The following is a 19,958-nucleotide window of genomic DNA, read 5'->3' on the forward strand; positions in this document are numbered from 1 at the left end:
GAAACAACCCTGTCTCAAAAAAACAAAAAACAAAAAACAAAAAAAAAACAAAAAAGAGAGAGAGAAAACCGGGCAGCCTGGAGGCGATATCCACGCCTTTTCCAGGTAACTAAGGAGGCAGAGGCAGGTGGATCTCTTTTGAGTTCAAGGCCAGCCTGGACTACAGAGCTCGTTCCAGGTCAGCTACACAGAAATTCTATCTTGAAAACCAGCCCAGCACGGCAGTGGTGGCGCACGTCTTTAATCCCAACACTTGGGAGGCAGAGGCAGGTGGATTTCTGAGTTCGAGGCCAGCCTGGTCTACAGAGTGAGTTCCAGGACATCCAGGGCTATACATAGATCCTGTCTCGAGGAAAAAAAAAAAAAAAAGAAAACCAACCCAAATACCCAGAGAGAGAGAGAGAGAGAGAGAGAGAGAGAGAGAGAGAAATATATATACAAAACTTAAATAAATATATATAAATAAAGCCACAAGTATATTATCTTTTATTTATTTATTTATTTATTTATTTATTTATTTATTTATTTATTATATGTAAGTACACTGTAGCTGTCTTCAGACACTCCAGAAGAGGGAGTCAGATCTTGTTAAGGATGGTTGTGAGCCACCATGTGGTTGCTGGGATTTGAACTCTGCACCTTTGGAAGAACAGTCGGGTGCTCTTACCCACTGAGCCATCTCACCAGCCCCCACAAGTATATTATCTTAAATATTCACATTTAATAGTTAAGAATCAAACATAAAACATAATAAAATGTAATTATTGCTTTCATAACTACCCTTTGAAAACAAAAGACAGCTTATTTTCTCTTATTTTTATAGTATTCTAAAACTTTCAATGCAATATTCCCCTGAAATGAATGACTAAAAGATCTTCTTTTCCCTCTCATGTATACAATAAAAAGGAGTTTCATGGATACTAGTAGGGGGAATCTTAGAAGCCATCATTCTTGTGATTATATGTGGTTCCTCAGGTCTGATCAGGCTCTGCTTGCTTCTCTGGCTACAGTCTACAACACTAAGCCAACTATTTCAGACTGCAGGAGGATCCTGTCACCAAGGAAAAGAAAATGGGAATCCATTCCAAATCCTAAGAAAAATTTGGTAGGTTATTTCTACTTTCTGGTAACACAGAGCCCCAGCCTCATAAAATTCTAGCATGGTCTCCTATGCTTCACTTAAGTGGTTGATGAGTTTGCAGAACAGTCAGGCAGATCAAGTAATATAAATATAAAGGTAAAATACATTATGAAGTATGAAATATATATATACACACATATTTTTTCCAATTCTCTCTTTTTTTTAAAGATTTACTTATTTATTATATGTAAGTATACTGTAGCTGACTTCAGACACTCCAGAAGAGGGCATCAGATCTTGTTACGGATGGTTGTGAGCCACCATATGGTTGCTGGGATTTGAACTCAGGACCTTTGGAAGAGCAGTCGGTGCTCTTACCCGCTGAGCCATCTTACCAGCCCCCATTTTTTCCAATTCTCAATTTAGAAATTAAAATATCACTTGCCAAAATGTTGTTAACAATTCTTATAATCATTCTCCTCCTGTTGGTTTGTCTGGACTTTTGAGACAGGGTCTTCTGCTGTAGCCTAGGCTGACTTGGTCCCCTCTCAGACTTCTGAGGGCCAAGAATTCAGGCACTAGCTATCACACCCAGCTCCACTTGTGTTTTAAAAAGAAAAGTGTCTTCATTGTTGGTCAATCTCAGTAAGTAGGAGCATCCCTGCAGTTATAATGTCATGGATGTTCTATGCAGTAAGAGTGTTGTTCTCTTTGACCTGTTTTGTTGGTTTGGCTTGTTTTGGTTTGTTTTAATTAAGCAGGTTGTACTGTTGGGCCTACCTTGGTTATCTTTCATGCTGCATCAAAGAAAGAAAGGAGTGTGTTCTGGTCATAGCTGTCGAGGATCTCCAGGAGTACCGGTACTTTGGTTTTTACATTAGTGCCTTTGAACTTAAATTTATCTATGAAAAGATCAGTAATCATACCTGGAAAGAAAAATATTATTTCTTGTTATTGATTAGTTCTTTTAACAATACATGTGGCATTCTCTCACCACCTGAAATTCTATTATTCAACACATACAAGCCTGGAATAGGTAGGTGCTTTTAAAAACAGATGTGTATGTGGAGAAGGTTTGAAGCAACTTTCAAGACATAACTATTTGATAACCTTCCTAACAATGGGTTGCAACTGCTGACTCAGACAAGCCGCTGGCAGTCATTCTGAATCTCTGTCGGTGTACACAGCATCCCAGCGACTAACTGCTGCTCCATCAGGAAGAGCGTCTGAACAGAAGCACTCCACCTATGGGCTTAATGGGTGCAGAGGTCTGGGAAAATTACTGCACCTTTGAGTTTTCAAGATGTAACACAGAGACGACTCAAGTAGTCTATTATTAATACAAGATCCTTGAGAAAAGTATATTTTAGGAGGAGAAAAAGAATATATCATGGATGGTATTGGTCCAATGGGACTGAGTGCTGATACCTGCTAACAAAATGGCAATGCTTTTTTGTTGTTGTTGTTTTTTCGAGACAGGGTTTCTCTGTGTAGCCCTGGCTGTCCTGGAACTCATTTTGTAGACCAGGCTGGCCTCGAACTCAGAAATCCACCTGCCTCTGCCTCCTAAGTGCTGGGATTAAATCAGGTTTTATCACGAAGTCAGTCAGATTAAGATAGATTTTTCTGGTAAATGATTTACAAAGACAAAACTTTGGCTTTCAAAGCTGCTTCCTGGATTTTGGAATCAGAGATGAGAGATGGTGGATCTGCAACAGCATCATGTGAATATATTGTAAAAGAGACCCTATGCTTGCCATATAGTGGACACTCAGCTATCAGTTCTGTTCATCTGTGAGAAAGTCTTGGGTGCATAATAAATTCTGTGGGCAGGTCAGTGGATCAGTGTGGGCTGATGACACCAGTCATGATGGCTCCATGCCTGCATTTCAGGGAGAGAAGGGCCTAATGAAGGCTTTGCCACTAACTAGGTATGTAAGAGTAAACTTTACTCCCATATTTTATCTAAAGATTATTGAAAATGAAGATAAAAATAATCTACCTTGCAGAGCTGCTGCAACAGTTAAATATCTCAAGAGAGATGGTGCAGTGTGCTGCACACAACAGATCTTAGAGAAGGATGCTCCAAGCTTTTGCTTAGTCTTCCCTCCCTCCATATCTACCTTCCCTTCCCTTGGTCTTTTCTCCTTCTTTCGATACAATCTGTAACATACCCAACTTATCACCAAAGCAAAAAAAGTCTTAAGCTGTTAACTTAAGGTCACATAAATATCCCTACTAACTTTTGCCTAAATAGATCAAATGCTGAGGTTCTCATAGTAGCAACAGACCCTGAAAATCACTGTGAGAAACAGTGTGGATGCCTAGGCTGTGTGGGTTGCAACACCTCTTCACTATATACAGAGATGTTCATGGTATAATTCCACTTTCACATTTATTTGAATTTTAAAGTTAAAAAGGTTAAGATGTAAGGCCACCTTGGAAAAATACATAAATATTTTGTACAATAAACTGGTTGGCACAGGCTCGTGGCTGCTGTAATCTCTGCCTAGTTCCTTTCACAACTATTTGGCAAAACAAACAAACAAACACCCCCCCCCCCAACTACCCAAATAAAAAACAAAAAAACGGACAAACAAGCAAAAACCCCAAAGAACTGCTGAAAAGAAGCACAGCCGGTTTTTCTGGAAAGGATTTTCTTTCCTTTTTTTTTTTTTAAATTAGATATTTTCTTCATTTACAATTCAAATGCTATCCCGAAAGTCCCCTATACCCTTCCCCAGTGAAAAGGATTTTCTGGTCCACTCACCATAGAGTCTTTCAAGATGTGCAGGCTGCTTTTTGTATTCCTCTTGTAGATGATCCGCCTCTTCTAGAATGCAGCGATACTCTGGAATCAGAAAGTCTGTATTTCCCTCATGAACCTGCAATTCCTTATTTAAAATAAAAAGAAAGTAGAAGCACCTTAATGGTCAGATTTTAAGTGTGTAACAGTGTGTTTATAACTTAGAAAGCCCAGAGCTCACAGTCATGTTCATGATCCCACCGACACACCCTTACCTTCAAGGCATCAATTAACTGCACTTTCTTAGCCAGAAGCAGCTGATACTCCAGCTTCGGGTGAATTAGCTTTAAAGTATGCTTGACAGACACTTCATTTATCTCTAGAAGAAGTTGGTCAGGCAGTTAAGTCATTTTCACGAAAAACATTGCTATTATAACTGTAAAAATTGGAATGAACAATTTCCTTTTTTTACCGTATGATATGTTGAGATTAATTTTCCTTTTTGTAGCTTCTTTAGATAGCACATCTTTTAGGATGGATATTGTAGAAATGTTGTCAGATTTAAAAACTCCTTCTCCTTTCCTACAAAAATCAATATTTTTTAAAGAAAAGTTATAGGAGCAAGTGACCCCATAAATACATACTTTTGGCTAGTGTTGAGATTTCACTTGATTTTACATGATCTGCATATACCATCAAGGTGAAGCACAAACGTATGTTCCGACCTTTGCCATGCCAAGTCAGCTTCTGAACTCAAAACTAAACACCCTATTAACACACACCTCTTTTTTTTTTCTTTTTTTTTTTTTTTGGTTGTTAGCATCCACCACTGTATTTGTCAGGCTCTGGCAGAGCATCTCAGGAGGCAGCCATATCAGGCTTCCATCATCAAGAACTTCCTGGAATCCACAATAGCATCCAGGTTTGGTAGCTGTATATGGGGTGGATCTCCAGGTGGGGCAGTCTCTCGATAACCTTTATTTCAATCTTTGCTCCACACTTTGTCTCCATATTTCCTCCCTTGTGCATTTTGTTTCCCCTTCTAAGAAACACTGATGCATTCAAATTTTTGTCTTCCTTCTCTGTAGGCTTCATATGGTCTGTGAATTGAATCTTGGGCATTCTGAAATGTTGGGCTAATATCCACTTATCAGTGAGTACATACCCTGTGTGTACTTTTGTGACTGAATTACCTCACTTGGGATGATAGTTTCTTTTTTTATTAGCTATTTTCTTTATTTACATTTCAAATGTTATTCCCTTTCTGAGTTGACCCTTCAAATATCCCCTGTCCCGTCCCCCATCCCCCTGCTCCCCAACCCACCCACTCCCATTCCTGGTCCTGGAATTCCTCTATTTTGGGGCATAGAGCCTTCACAGAAACAAGGACCTCTTCTCCCATTGATGACCAACTAGGCAATCCTCTGCTACANATATAGCTAGAGCCACAAGTTCCACCATGTGTTTTCTTCGATTGGTGGTATAGTTCCAAGGAGCTCAGGGGTGATGTTCCTCCTATGGGGCTTCAGACCTCTTCAGCTCCCCGGGTGTTTCTCTGGCTCCTTAATTGGGGACCTTGTGCTCTGTCCAATATGTGACTGTGAGTATCCACTTCTGTAATTGCCAGGCACTGGCAGAGCCTCACAGGAGACAGCTATTATCAGGGTCCTGTCAGCAAAATCTTGTTGGCATTTGCCTAGTGACTGGGTTTGGTGGTGGTTTATGGGGTGGATCACCAAATAGGGCAGTCTCTGGATGTTAATTCCTTCAGGCCTTCTCTGAACTTTGTCTCTATAACTCCTTCCATGAGTATTTTGTTCCCCCTTCTAAGAAGGATCAAAGTATTCACACTTTGGTCTTCCTTTACACACACCTCTTAAGATGAGAAATTTTCATTTTCTTCGTGGACATTAATATTGCCAATAGCAAACCTCATATATAAAATGTATTTAGAATTGCTTATTTACACACATATGTTTTTCTTTAATATAACCACACAATTAAATTGTATTGCTGTATGCTTTATTCTTAAAATAAACCTGGTATCCAACCTGAAAGAGAGATATCTGATATTTTTCAGGAACAGCATCTACTGCTACGATTTATGGTCTCAGGACCCTTAGTTTTCTTTAGGACTCTCTACTTCTCATGCTAGAAAAATGGAGCACACTTGTAATCTCAGGAATTAGAACACCCCACCAACGACATGGATAAATTAATAAGGTTCAAGCTGCACTTTCAGATATTTGGGACACAATGGAAATTTAAAATCTACGAGTTTTGAGAATTAACTATTTTTCAAAGATATAGAAAACAGTCTCAACAACATCGTAGCAAAAAAATTTCCCTAAGTTAGTCAAAGAAATGGCTATGCAGATATAGAGACAGCCAGAATGTTAAACAGACAGAAAAGAACAATCCCCTGTCAGTATAGTTAAACCACTAAATATTTAGAACAAAGAAAATTCAATTATATTTGAAAGAAGCAAGAGAGAATCATCAAATCACATCTGAAGGAAGGCTGATCAATAACAGCAGATTTCTCAAGGACAACTTTAAAAAGCTAGAAAACTTAGAATTTTCAAGTTTTGAAAAGAGTAACTGCTAACCCAGACCGCAGCTCACAGCAAAGCCATCAATCATAATTGAAGAGGCAAGAACTTTTTTACATAATAAAAACAATTCATGACCATTAAGACAACTCGAAGAAGATACTTGACTGAATTCTCCAACTGAAGAAAAAGACAATACATATATGGGGCCCCAGGGGAAGAATAAACCACTTTTGAGTAATAACAGTTAACCAGGAGAGATAAAGAAAACACTAAAATATTACAAAATGAGCAAAAGGACAGGCAATCATAAACAGCTTTCAGTTATAAATCTGAATATTAATACTCTCAATTTCTCAGTCACCATTCAGAGACTAACAGAGTGGACTGAAATTCAGGAACTATCTACCTGCTGTCTCTAAAGCTCATGTGTCATGTCACCATCACAGACAGAGGCTACTATGGGGTAAAAGGAAGGAAATATGTATCCCAAGAAAATGAGGTAATAAGCAGATGTCACTGTTCTGAAATCTGACAAAATAGACTTTAAATCAAAACTAGTCAGAGAAAATAAAAATACCTAACTTCGTATTGATTAAAGGAACAATCTGTCAAGAGGACAATATAATTTTAAACATACATGAACTGAGCATGGGCCCACTCTATCTCATAAAACAAATATTAATAGAGATAAAGTCTCAGGTTAGTCCTCATACAAGAATAGCAAGAGACTTCAATACCCCATTCTTACTGACAGATCATCAGGACAAAAATTAGAGACATCTTAAATGACACCATAGATTCAATTGGTTTAACAGACATTTTTAGAACATTTTATTTAAAAACTGTAGGAAATTATAATTCAAATATTACCACAGATTTTATACAGACATTATTGGGAAAATAATCTTCACATGTCCATCTTTACTAATTACATTTTTACACTCATTAATTCTATTTAAAAGCTTCTGTTGAACATTATAGATTTTCGATTACGTTATTTTGAAATTATTCCTGTCTTAAATTAAAACATAGATGTTTTATATGACGATTTAACAAATAATTAATCTGATTTACCTGTATACACACTCAAGTTGTGTATCCAGAAAGGTATTCTGAAAGTAAAATGTTGCACATTCCCCTGCTGGAGGCTTTTCAGGAACTTCAGGCAGGCAGAACACCACCCAGGAGTGAACTTCAGCAAAGCTGAACTGGCCTGTTAGAGTCAGTGTGTTCATGGGCCTGCAGTTTAACAGTGGAGGCATACATTTGTGTGGGTCAAGGAAAAACTTTACATATACATTTATAAGCAGAATTTCAAATACAGCTAAACATTTTAAAGCTATTCATTTTTAAGCTTTTATACAGGCGCTCTCCGCGTAGCCCAGAAACTCACTGTATACACCAGGCTAACTGCAGAAGCATGTCAGTCTTCTTGCATGTCTCCCAAGTGCTAGACAGAGCTGCAGGTATGAGCTACCTCTCTCAGCTTTAAATAAATACTTTTTAAAAAGCTTTCTGAAATTAATCTTACATATCAAACAAATGAACATTTTAATTTTATAGATAAAATTCTGGATGTCTGTCTATTTCTATACTTGCTCATGATGGGTATCTTACAGTTGGATAGTGTAAATAGCTTTTCTGTTCATAGGAACATGCTTTATAAATTGAGATTATCCAAGTCAATTTGCTTGTTTGAAAATTTGTCTGTATCTGTATTACACAGACTGCAAAATGTCTGAGTCACTTCATGAAAATAACCAATTGCGGAGCCCAGCAGCTGGGCCTGAAGTAGGGCAGGCATGGATTTGAGTATTTATTCTTTATTAGCTGTGACCAGTGACAAGTTAGGAACTAGTGCCTTTCCTGGAGTTAGTTAAACAACTTCTATTAGTTATTATAATGCAGTAAGGGAGAGACTGAAAACTAAACCCAAGGCAGGAGTGGTATCCTACATATGTAATCCCAGCACTCAGGAGGATGAGCCAGGAAGATCTGGATCAAGGCCCAGTCTGGGCTACAGAGTATGAACCCATCTTCAAAACCTTTCCTTAAGAATCCAGTGGTTCATTTCACAGCAACCACATGGTGGCTCACAATCATCTGTAGGATCTGATGCCCCTTTCTGGTGACAGCTACAGTGTACTCATATAAATAAAATAAATCTTAAAAAAAAAAATCTATCCTTTAAAGCATGCCTTTAATCCCAGCACTTGGGAGATTTCTGAGTTTGAGGCCAACCTGGTCTACAGAGTGAGTTCCAGGACAGCCAGGGTTATACAGAGAAACCCTGTCTCGGACCCCCTCCCCCCCTCCCCCCCCACACATAAGGGGGGGGGAATCAAATGGTGAGGCTGGAGAGATGGCTTAGCAGTTAAGTGCACTAGCTGCTCTTCTAGAAGACCAGAGTTCAATTCGCAGCACCCATATGACAGCTCACACCTCTCTTTAACTCCAGTTCTAGGGCTTCTGATACCCTCACACAGACATCTATGAAGCCAAAATACCAATGAACATAAAATAAAATTATATGTTAAAAAAAGGGATCAAGTGGTAATACTTGTGGGCATGATGTGGTTCTTGTAGCCATGATAATCTGCACAAGACTGGGCCATCTCTGACTTGTCACACATAGAACAAGGAGTTGCTCAAAGGGCCCCAACCTTCCCTAAGGATACACAAAAAGTTTAAGTTCAATGGCAAGGTACCTGTGCTCTGTAAATAGCCCTAATGAACTTAACTGGAGCACACACAAAGATAAGAGAATAGAATGGGAATAGGAGATGGGGCAACTGAGAAGAGGAGGAGAATTAGCAGGCATGGGAAAATATGGTTAAAATGTATTATGAACATTATAAAGATTTCATTATGAACCCATGTTTATGTAAAAGTAATATATGCTAATAAAATAGTTTTTAAATAATAGAAAATATATAAGCACCTGGCAAAACACATGTCACAAAGTATTAAATTACTGTGTATCTCTTTTTCTTTTCTTTTCTTTTCTTTTCTTTTCTTTTCTTTTCTTTTCTTTCCCTTAATCTCATGTTGTCCCCCAAAAAACTACTAGCATTAAGATGCGTCCATCAGAAATATCAGGAGCCATCATAGTTGTTTGCCCTACCACTATGACTTGTGGTGCAGCAGAAGAGACTCTAATGTTGAGGTTAGCACATGTTCATAAGGAACCACTGTGCCATCTAAATGCTAGACACTATTTGCTCTTGATAGGCACTTAAGGAAACTTGCTATTCCCGTGATCTCAGAATGGCAATAGGTGACAGGAAAGTCTAACTCAATACAGATTCCAAAATAAGACAAAGTACCTTGTATTTATTAGAAATACTAAAACAAGAGTGAATTATTAAAAATTAAAATGATTCTTAACTTTTTTTTTTTTTTTTCGAGACAGGGTTTCTCTGTATAGTCCTGGCTGTCCTGGAACTCACTTTGTAGACCAGGCTGGCCTCGAACTCAGAAATCCGCCTGCCTCTGCCTCCTGGAGTGCTGGGATTAAAGGTGTGTGCCACCACGCATGGTTAAATGTTGATATAACTACCAGATATACAACATAACACACTATTTAGCCGATAAGAAAAAATAGACTTGTGAAATTTGCAAGTAAATGGATGGAACCAGAAAACAACCATCCTGAGTGAGATATACCAAATCCAGAAAGACAGATATAACATTTTCTCTCATGGGCTGGTGAGATGGCTTAGTGGGTAAGAGCACTGAGTGCTCTTACAAAAGTCTTGAGTTCAAATCCCAGCAACCACATGGTGGCTCACGACCACCTGTAATGAGATCTGGCGCCCTCTTCTCGTGTGACTGAAGACAGCTACAGCATACTTGTGTATAATAATAAACAAATCTTTGGGTCGGAGTGAGCAGGGCCCACCGGAGGGAGGAAGCAGGGTTGACTGGTTCGATCCCTGGTGCTAAGCCTGGTGAAACAAAAGAGAGCTGGGAGGGGCCAGAGCACAGCAGCTCCTGGGCAGAGGTGGCAACATGATGTAAAACTACAACAGGTAACTTCAAGGACGTATATATGAACTCACAGAAATTATGACAGCATGCACAAGACCTGCACAAAAGCTCATGGCAGGCAACATCCTAGCATAGCGGTGGGGAAGTGGGCATGAAGTCCCACCCCTAAGGCAGAAGCTATTTGAAATTGATAGCTGCTGAAACAGAGAAAAATCAATCTTCCTCAGTAGAATGGCACTGGGCATATCAACCATACCAGGGTTGGTAGGCCCCAAGCTAAGGAGCTGGTCTGCTAAGACAAACTGAACGCCATGTTCATTTGGCTCTTTGCTGTTGTTTTAAGAGAAGGTGAGGATATGAAGTTGGGGGAATTTGATGACAGTTGGGAGAAGTAGAAAATATGACCAAAATATACTGTATGAAATTCTCAAAGGATAAATAAAACATCTAAATAGGAAAAATAAAAATATTCAATTTTGTAAAAAAAATTTTAAATAATAAATAAGCAAACAAATTCAGGCATGAGTCAGTGAGATGGCTCAGCAGGTAAAATCACTCATGCCAAGCCTGGCAACCTGTGTTTAATCCCTTAGACTCACACAGTGGAGAGAGAGTGCCAACATCCTGAAGCTGTCACCAAACCTCAACATTCACACTACAGTACTGCGCGCTTACATACAGCACATACAAACAGTAAGATGTAATCACACTACAGTACTGCACACTTACATACAACACATACAAACAGTCAGTAAGATGTAATCACACTACAGTANCTTACATACAACACATACAAACAGTCAGTAAGATGTAATCACACTACAGTACTGCGCACTTACATACAACACATACAAACAGTCAGTGAGATGTAATCAAAATAAAAGTCAAAGCAGGCTTGTCTGAATAATGTAGAATCTTACAAATACACCACTCTCCCCAGCTCTATACCTGTCATGGTCAATAAAGTGAGTTCTTTGATGAAGTGATAGAGGTTTGATGTGGTATTGGCGAACCTGACAGGTTTTTGGTTGGATTCTTGGAGTCACATATGCCTGGAGTGTGCCATACTGGCCTTCAATTGAACGAATCTGATAACATAAAAGGAAAAAGGAAAAGTTAGCAGCATAAATATATTTTCATATGTTTACTTAAGTACTGAATGCTTCAGTTCTGTCTGTCCTGGAATATTCTGAAGGATACAAAACGTCTATCAAACACTTTCCATCATGAGCGTACAGGAAAGCTTCAAATGGTTTTGGCAGTCTTTAACAACATTAATCATCCTTCCAGTTATTTCCATCATGTATTTTCAGTTCATCTGTCCCACACTCATCACTCAAAGGTCTCACGCTCATTCTCAGACATTACCCTGCATGTCCAAAGGATGCGTGCATAATAGACTAAAATATTCACAAGAAAAATAAATAATAAAACTAGGCATTTTGTCAAATAGAAAAGTAAATTTGGGCTGATGAGATGGCTCAGCGGTTGAATCCCAGCAACCACATGGTGGCTGACAAACAGTGTACTTATGTATAACAATAAATACATCTCTGAGCTGGAGCGAGCTGGGACTGAGTGAGCAGAGTTGACCAGAGCGAGTGGGGTTGATAGGAGCAAGCAGAGGTCCTAAAATTCAATTCCCAAAAACCACATGAAGGTTCACAACCATCTGTACAGCTACAGTGTACTCACATACATAAAATAAATAAATAAATCTTAAAAAAGTAAATTCTTGAAATAACTAAAACTAAATTAAAATACTTAATTTTTCTCAGAATTGGGGATTATACAGAGGTATTGCTAGCAAGTCTGTCCACAGAAATAAATGCTTCCAGGAAAGAAAGTAGCATATTATAACCAGCTACACCTGGACTGGGATATTCTTCCAGGATATTTTGATATGACTGGTTGGATCTGGAGAGAGTTGAAAACACTCAAGATTGGCTCACTAAGCTGCAAAGACATAATACCAGAGGAATGCTCGAGGTGCCCAGCCTCTTTGACTTGTCTTGCCAGCTCTCTCATACCACAAAAGTAACTTCTGTAACTGAGATTTTAGTTCATGCTTTTCCAGTACATGAAGCAAATAACCTTTTATCTAAGTGTTAAATATAAATTATTGTTTAAAACAAAATTTGTTGTAAGTGTGGAAAGTAGAAAGGTAAAATTTTAACAAAAATGATGAATAAGAATGCAGAAAGAGCCAGTTAGAGTGGCACATGCCTTTGATCACAGCACTTGGGACACAGAGGCAGGAAGATCTCTGTGAGTTTAAGACCAGCCTTGTCTACATAGTGAGTTCCAAGACTATGTAGACAGACCAGTCTCAAAAAACAAAACAAAACAAATAAAAAAATATAGAAAGAAAAATAGACATAAAAAACTACACCCGGGGGTTTATTTTTAAAAGGTAAGCTGACAATGGTGGCATAGATCTATAATAAAAAAGAGCATTAAGATAAATTAAGGGGCTGGTGAGATGGCTCAGTGGGTAAGAGCACCCGACTGCTCTTCCAAAGGTCCGGAGTTCAAATCCCAGCAACCACATGGTGGCTCACAACCATCCATAACAAGATCTGACGCCCTCTTCTGGAGTGTCTGTAGACAGCTATAGTGTACTTACATATAATAAATAAATAAATCTTTAAAAAAAATAATAATTATATTTAAATATAATTATATTTAAGTACACTGTAGCTGACTTCAGACACTCCAGAAGAGGGTGTCAGATCTTGTTACGGATGGTTGTGAGCCACCATGTGGTTGCTGGGATTTGAACTCCGGACCTTTGGAAGAGCAGTCGGGTGTTCTTACCCACTGAGCCATCTCACCAGCCCAAGATATTTATAAAATTATCTTAATAATGAATATAGCAATTCAGATTATTTTAAAATTATACAATATGGAAAAGTAGGACAAAGGTGCAAGTCCCTTAAAATTTGACTTCTCAGCCACCTAGATCTCTGTTCATTTATATGGCTTTCTTCATGTATAAACTGAAATGCATGCAACTCTGCATCGATGTGTTTCAGCTAGTGTGCTGGTTTGTATATGCTTGGCACACCTTGGGCACTATTAGAAGGTGTGGCCTGTTGGAGTAGGTGTGACCTTGTTGGAGTAGGTAATCACTGTGGGTGAGGGCTTTAAGACCCTCATCCCAGGTGGCTGGAAGCCAGTGTTCTGCTAGCAGCCTTCAGATGAAGGTGTAGAACTCTTAGCTCCTCCCGCACCATGCCTTCCTGGATGCTGCCATGCTCCTGCCTTGATGATAATGGACTGAACCTCTGAACCTGTAAGCCAGCCCTTATGTTGTCTTTATAAGTTGCTTTGGCCATGGCATCTTTCACAGCAGTAAAACCCTAAGACTGCTAGATGAGACATCTTTGCTTCATTTCTAACATTCAACTTTCTCCTTTCTCACTGCTACCCCTACTGCTGTTGTCTCCTTTTCATTCTGCGCCACTTATGCTTCTCCCTTACTGTATACCTTCTGGTATCCCATGGCACAGTTCTTTCCTTACCTTTCTCCCTATCATTATATACGTGTGTGTGTGTGTGTGTGTGTGTGTGTGTGTGTGTGTGTGTGTGTGTATCTGTTTTTCTTGAATCCCTTCCATGCCAAAAGGCATTCTAGTAATTTGAAGAAATGTCCCCTAAAGGTTCTTGCACTGGGCCTTTTGTGAAGTGACTGTGTGATGTGATGGTTTGAATAGGTTTGACTCCCATAGACTCATGTGTTTGAATGCTTGGCACATAAGCAGTGGCACTATTTATTAGAAGGTGTGGCCTTGTTGGAGTATGTGTGGTTTGGTTGGAGGAAATTTGTTACTGTGAGAGTGGGCTTTGAAGTCTCATAGCTCAAGCACACACCATCTGTTCCTGTGGATCAAGATGTAGAACTCTCAGCTCCTTCTCTAGTACCATGTCTGCCTGTACACTGCCATGCTTTCCACCATGAGGATAATGGACGAAAATCTCTGAAACTGTAAGCCAGCCCCAGTTAAATGGTTTCCTTTGTAAGAACTGCTGTATGCTGTCTCTTCCCAGCAATAGAAACCCTCAGACACACTGGATCTTAAGAACTCAGACTAACCAAGAAGACTGACCCCTAGATGGATTCCTAGTTTGACAGGATCAATGGCAAGTAGTGGAAACATCTGTAGGTGGTATCTCAGAACAAGAAGTAGCATTCTAGGTGTGTGTCTCTGGGGACAGCTGTCTTGGAGGCAGTTCTCTGTTGGTCATTGTGCTTCCTGGCCAGTGAGATAAGCTTCTATACTCTACTACAACATGCCTTCCTCTCCAAGGAAGCCTCTGAAACTGTCAGCAGAATACACCCTTCCTCTTTAAAATGCTCCCCTCAGATACCCAGTTGTGGTAATGAGAAACTAACCAGCAGAGACAGATCAACTTATCCATTGTAACAGCTGCCAACATCCACTTCAATACCAAATGAGTGTTCCCTGTGGTCCTGCCTTGATCCCTCCATAAACATTGCTTTAGTTTACTATATACATATCTGTGTATATACTACTGTGACTTTATTGCTGTTACCTAGAAACTCCTAAATGTTGTCATTACCTGTTTTCCAGCATGGTTGCAACAATTATTTTCCCACTAACTCTAGTGTCCTCTACTCATTCCTATTACTCACTGATGATGTTCTGTATTATTTTTGACAGACTTTTAGACAAATAGAAATTGCTCCTTATAAGCCCTTAAAGAGGCAGGGCTTTTACTCCTTTGTTAGTTCTTTTGAGTCTTTCTTTTATGTATGGTCCATGTATATCCCTTTTTCAGTGGTCTTTATAATAATACAGCGGTTGCCTTTATATTTATTCTATTATCTGAAAAACAATTACACTTTCTTATTTTTCAATAACTAGGTACATATTTATTTATTATATATGGCACAGGATAAGTGTATACTAGGGTCAGACCCGGTGGCTCAGACTTGAAATCCCAGTATTCAGAAAGCTGAGGCAGAAAGATCTCAAGTTACAAGCCAGTCTGCAGTATAAAGTGAATTCAAGGTTGGCCTGACCAAACTTGTCTCTAACCAAAAACCAAAACATGGTCTGGAGGCACTTTCCTTGCATATACATGGCCCAATATTAAAAAGTAAGAAAGAAGGGAAGAAAGAATTCATTTAATTTTTTTCTAGATGGAACCAGTTGTACCAACACCAATTTTAACATGTTAAATAAAAAAAAATAATAAAAAAATTGATGACAGTTTGAAATGGGCTCCATTCATAGAAAAGTCCTGTTTTATTTCCTTTTCCTCCTTTTCCCTATCTTTTCTTTGTTCCTTCCCTCCATGCATTTCTCCTCTCCTCATAGAGCTCCTCCTGCTCTCCCTCCTAAGCACTAGGATTAAAGGTGTATGTCACTATGCCTGGGAGAAAGGAAATAATTAAATGACTAGAATTCAATCAGCAAAATCTAAACAGTAGGAAAATAAAATGACAACATAATTTCAATAATTCTGTTATATTTAAACCATGAATAGATAAATATATAAAAGTGAATCAGTAGAATTTAAACATTATACTTGATAATAATAATTGTCCAATTTTGATGGAAAATAGTATTACATATATTTTTAAAAAGAGCACTCATCTTTTAAATATGCTAGAATATTTACAAATAAAATACAAGTCCACTGTATTTGCTTCAGGATGATTTTAGGTGGCAAGTGACATAAAACAAGACTGCTATGGATTAGTCACCACTCCAAGCATGCTTGGTCTTTCCAGAATAGAACCAGCAAAGCCAGGCATGGTGCACACATTGTGATCTTAGCACTCTGGAGACCAACTGCCAAAGTTCAAATCCAGCCTGGGCTACAGAGTGAGACCAAACTTAGTCCCCACTACCCGTCCCCTGAAAAAGGAAAGAAAACTAGAAAAGAAAGTTCCCACTGGAGGGAACTTCCAGAGCAATGGTTCCAGAGAAGGTTACTGCCTATGCAGTGCCTAGGATAAACTAAAAACCCACTGACCATTCCAAAGATGTTACTTCAAACAGAGTCATTTCCCAGAGAATTTCAGTGCAGCAGAATGACATCACATGTAAGACACACCAAAGGAAAAGGAAGTTCAAACATAATGAGGCTGGAGAGGTGGGTGAGTGCATGCACATACACGCACAGACACAGACACACGTAAATACACAGAGTTATAACCCCAAACCTGTAAGACTTGTTCTTAAGCATCAAAATCAAAAATAAAGAAATAGAGGCAATTTCTAGCAATTTTACCTTGAGCTCCAGCCTGGTGGTATTGGCCTGGCACCGATAAGTAGCAAGAAGAAAGTTGTCATTTGACTGGAAGAATTTCAAGTTGAGAAACAACAAAACAGCATTAGTAATAGTTTGCTATTTACTTGAATAATGCTCACTTAAAAAAATAATTAGGAGCAGCAAGATGGTAAGGAGGGGGCCATATACTGAAAGTGATAGCTATGTAGAAATAACTATTGGTCTTCCTACTTTTTAAAATAGTTCAAATTCCCAAAATTTCTTAAGAAGCTACAGTCTGGGAAACAAGTTTTATATTAGCATAAAATAAGCTCTTCAACTACTTCCATGGTGATGTAAGTAAAACTGGTTAATATACATCCTAGATTGGTATAGGTCTGTAACCAAGAACTCCTAGGACTTCGATGCCTCTGGTCTCCTCCAGAGTGACGATATCATAGGCTTAAACTGCTAAGTACAGGGTCTGGAGCCCTGGGCTTTGTTCATACAAGCACCCACATACATTCCTTACTCTATCAGAGCAAATCCAGAATAAAACTATTTATTACACTTGCTGTTATTTCACTGGGGAGGGCTGAGACAGGGTAACTGCTAGTGAGTTTAGGATGAACTTGAGCTCCGGCCACCTCCAAGTGCTGGGATTCAGGGTGTGAGCCACCCTGAATCATTAGATTTGTTTTCATATGAGCAGACTCTTTACATTTACTCACACACAAAACAAACAAACAAAAAAAAGTGTGTAACAAACCTTATATCAATGACATGAGTGATTCAAAGTTCCTTCTCTTAACAAAAGGAAAATGTTTAATATGAGATTATATTTAAAATAAACTCATCTGTTGGGTGTGGTAATGCACACCTTTAATCCCAGCACTTGGAAGGTAGAGGCAGTTAGAGCGCTGTGTTTGAGGCCAGCCAGGGCTACAGAGAAGGTTTCAGCCAAGCCATGTTATTCACTGAGATTCTGCCTCAACAGTAAATAAATGAGCAAAATAAGCCCTTCATACTTAATGTGGTTTTCAACATTTTCTTAGTCTATGCTTTAAGTTTCTTTTCCTATTTCCTTTGGTAGTTCTGGGGTCATATCCACGACCTCAAAGGTGATAAGCAAGCATTCCTGCCATCAAGTTACACTCTCATCTGTATCACTACCTTGAAGAATATGCACATAACTAACTACCCACCAAATCCAGTCACCATCTTCTCTGGTCATCTTCGCTAGTGTATCTAATATGGGTTTTCTCTTGTCTCTTAAGTTCTCCTCAGGATTCATACCCTGCTCTCAACTGCTTTCTGCCAGTATCAATGATAAGAAAGTGGTACATCATGCATGACCCTCCATACTAATTACAGGTACGTCACAAAGACTGAGGGCTCAACAAAGCCCACCGAATGACAGCGTTCTGTCAGTCTGAGAAGAGTACTAGAAAGAGTGGGGGAAGGAACAGGTATGTGCTAATGCATGTACAAAACCCTAGCATTTTAGGAAAACCTTTGAAGGACTTCTTTGGCATGGCATGGCTGCAAGAAAGGAGAGGTAGCACCCGCTGAGAGCTGAGCTGGGGTATAATTGGGGCCGAGACAGAGGCACTGCTGTGCGCGAGCAAGGTCTAGACTTACATCCAACAGGAAATGGGGCCCTTTAAAAGGTTTTGAGAAATGTTTCATGTGCTTTACAAATGTAGCCTCCCCAGCCCTGAGTAGACTGGCTCTGACCTTGCTGCCACTGAGCATGAGGCCACCTGAAGTGGAGCCTTCAGATCTAGATGGCTCTATTGTTCTGTCACCTGCCACTGCTCTTCTCCAAGACACTGCTACCTGCTGAGAGACCCTTGAGATATTCCAGAGACAGCATCCAGCAGATCATCTACAGGCTGGCGACAGGCACCAAGAATGGATTGGCAGGGGATGGGCCTCCCCTCTTTATAAGTTCAGACTCTTAGTAAGCTCGGGGGGGGTGGGGGGTGGGAGGGCTTGAACAGAAACATGTCTTGGCCTCCTTTATTTCTCTCACAGTTTTCTCCCATACAGCTCCTGCCATCCATTCAGGAACCCGGTTAGTGTGGCCGCAGGCGGCTACATACAAAAACCCCTCTGGTGGCAGCACCCAGCAGTCTTGAGGTGAGTGGTAAGATTGGAGGCAGGGAAGCTAAAGAGGTAAGTTGTGTAGCAGGATACAATAGGGCCTAGAGTGAGTTACCAGAGGGGCAGGGACATGAGTGCAGGGATGAGAGCCTCAGGGAGCCTAGGCAGGGCCTCAGGGTCAGGATGTCTGAGGATGGGGAAAGGACAGGCAGATTCTGAGAGAAAAGCCCCATGGAGATGAAGCATGCAGCGACTTCAAACCCGGGCAGCAGCACAGACATCACGCAGTGCTGCGACACAAACTGAGACAGGCAGGGTCCTGTAGGCTTTGTAGCTCACCTCTGTGTCACAGCTGCTGAAGCTCACGACAGCAGAGTTCTTATCCACATCAAGCAGATCTATTGGAACATCACTCTATAGCAAATATTTACAAACAGAAAGGTTCAGACAGAAAACCTAAAGGTATCTACAGAATGCTTACTCTAAGGGTTCTCCCTAATTAAAGAGTGAGTACTTTTAGCTTATTTACTCTCCTCCGTCCCTGTTTGGCTGTGGTGTTTGAGACAAGCTCCCGCCATATACCGCTAGCTACTGTAGACCTCTCCACATAGACCAGGCTGACCTGGAGCTCACACCAATCCGCCCACCTCTGCCTCTCTATTCCTGGGATTAAAGGCATGCTTCACTCCTGACTTCTCCATTTGATTTTTGAAAAGGGGTCTCATTAGGGAGTCTGGCCTTAAAACTTGGGTTCCTCCTCACACTTTGGAGTGTTGGGATTACAGCTGTGCACTACCATGCCCAGCCAATGGTTTATATTTCTAGAAAGTAAGTTCAATAAAGAATTTATTTTATAATTATGTATTCTTTAATATTTAGGTTATCAGAAATGATAGAACACTCTCTCTTATCTCCTTAAAGAATAATCTTCATGTTCTTTGCTTTTATTAGTGAAAAAGAGGTTATCATGGGCTTTAATCATGGAACCATTCTGAATCTAGGTGTGGTATGTGGGTACAGAATGTGTGCATGTTCATGCATGTGTGGGTATCTTTCTTGTCATTTTCCACCTTAGTTTTTGAGACAGAGTCTCTCACTAAACCAACTACTAGGCTAGCTGACCAGAAGGCCACAGGGATCTACCTCTCTCTGCCTAGTGTGGGGTTCTAGACACAGCCGCTATGGACCCACACCCAGGTCCTGATGCTCTAGACACAGCCCCTATGGACCCACACCC

At 39.8% G+C, this 19,958-nt stretch overlaps 1 protein-coding gene across 3 annotated transcripts in view; it reads right to left on the bottom strand.

Annotated features, from left to right (window-relative positions):
* Window positions 1-600: 600 nt before the first annotated feature.
* Bbs7 (Bardet-Biedl syndrome 7) overlaps window positions 601-19,958 on the bottom strand; it is a 39,028-nt gene continuing 19,670 nt past the window's right edge. Inside the window, exons 12-20 of one of the 3 annotated variants that reach the window (XM_029538078.1) lie at window positions 19,061-19,135; window positions 16,637-16,702; window positions 11,321-11,460; window positions 7,457-7,621; window positions 4,300-4,409; window positions 4,103-4,206; window positions 3,852-3,975; window positions 1,862-2,007; window positions 601-639 (exon numbers count right to left, since the gene is read on the bottom strand). In XM_029538078.1, the coding sequence (XP_029393938.1) occupies window positions 1,874-2,007; window positions 3,852-3,975; window positions 4,103-4,206; window positions 4,300-4,409; window positions 7,457-7,621; window positions 11,321-11,460; window positions 16,637-16,702; window positions 19,061-19,135 (918 nt within the window). In that variant the 3' untranslated portion in view covers window positions 601-639; window positions 1,862-1,873. Of the gene's footprint in view, window positions 640-679; window positions 1,052-1,490; window positions 2,008-3,851; window positions 3,976-4,102; window positions 4,207-4,299; window positions 4,410-7,456; window positions 7,622-11,320; window positions 11,461-16,636; window positions 16,703-19,060; window positions 19,136-19,958 lie in introns of those variants that run through there. The other 2 variants (XM_029538079.1, XM_021196086.2) reach the window with 2 other exon arrangements.

Source organism: Mus pahari, chromosome 4 (genome assembly GCF_900095145.1).
Source record: "Mus pahari chromosome 4, PAHARI_EIJ_v1.1, whole genome shotgun sequence".
In the NCBI taxonomy this organism is placed as follows: domain Eukaryota; kingdom Metazoa; phylum Chordata; class Mammalia; order Rodentia; family Muridae; genus Mus; species Mus pahari.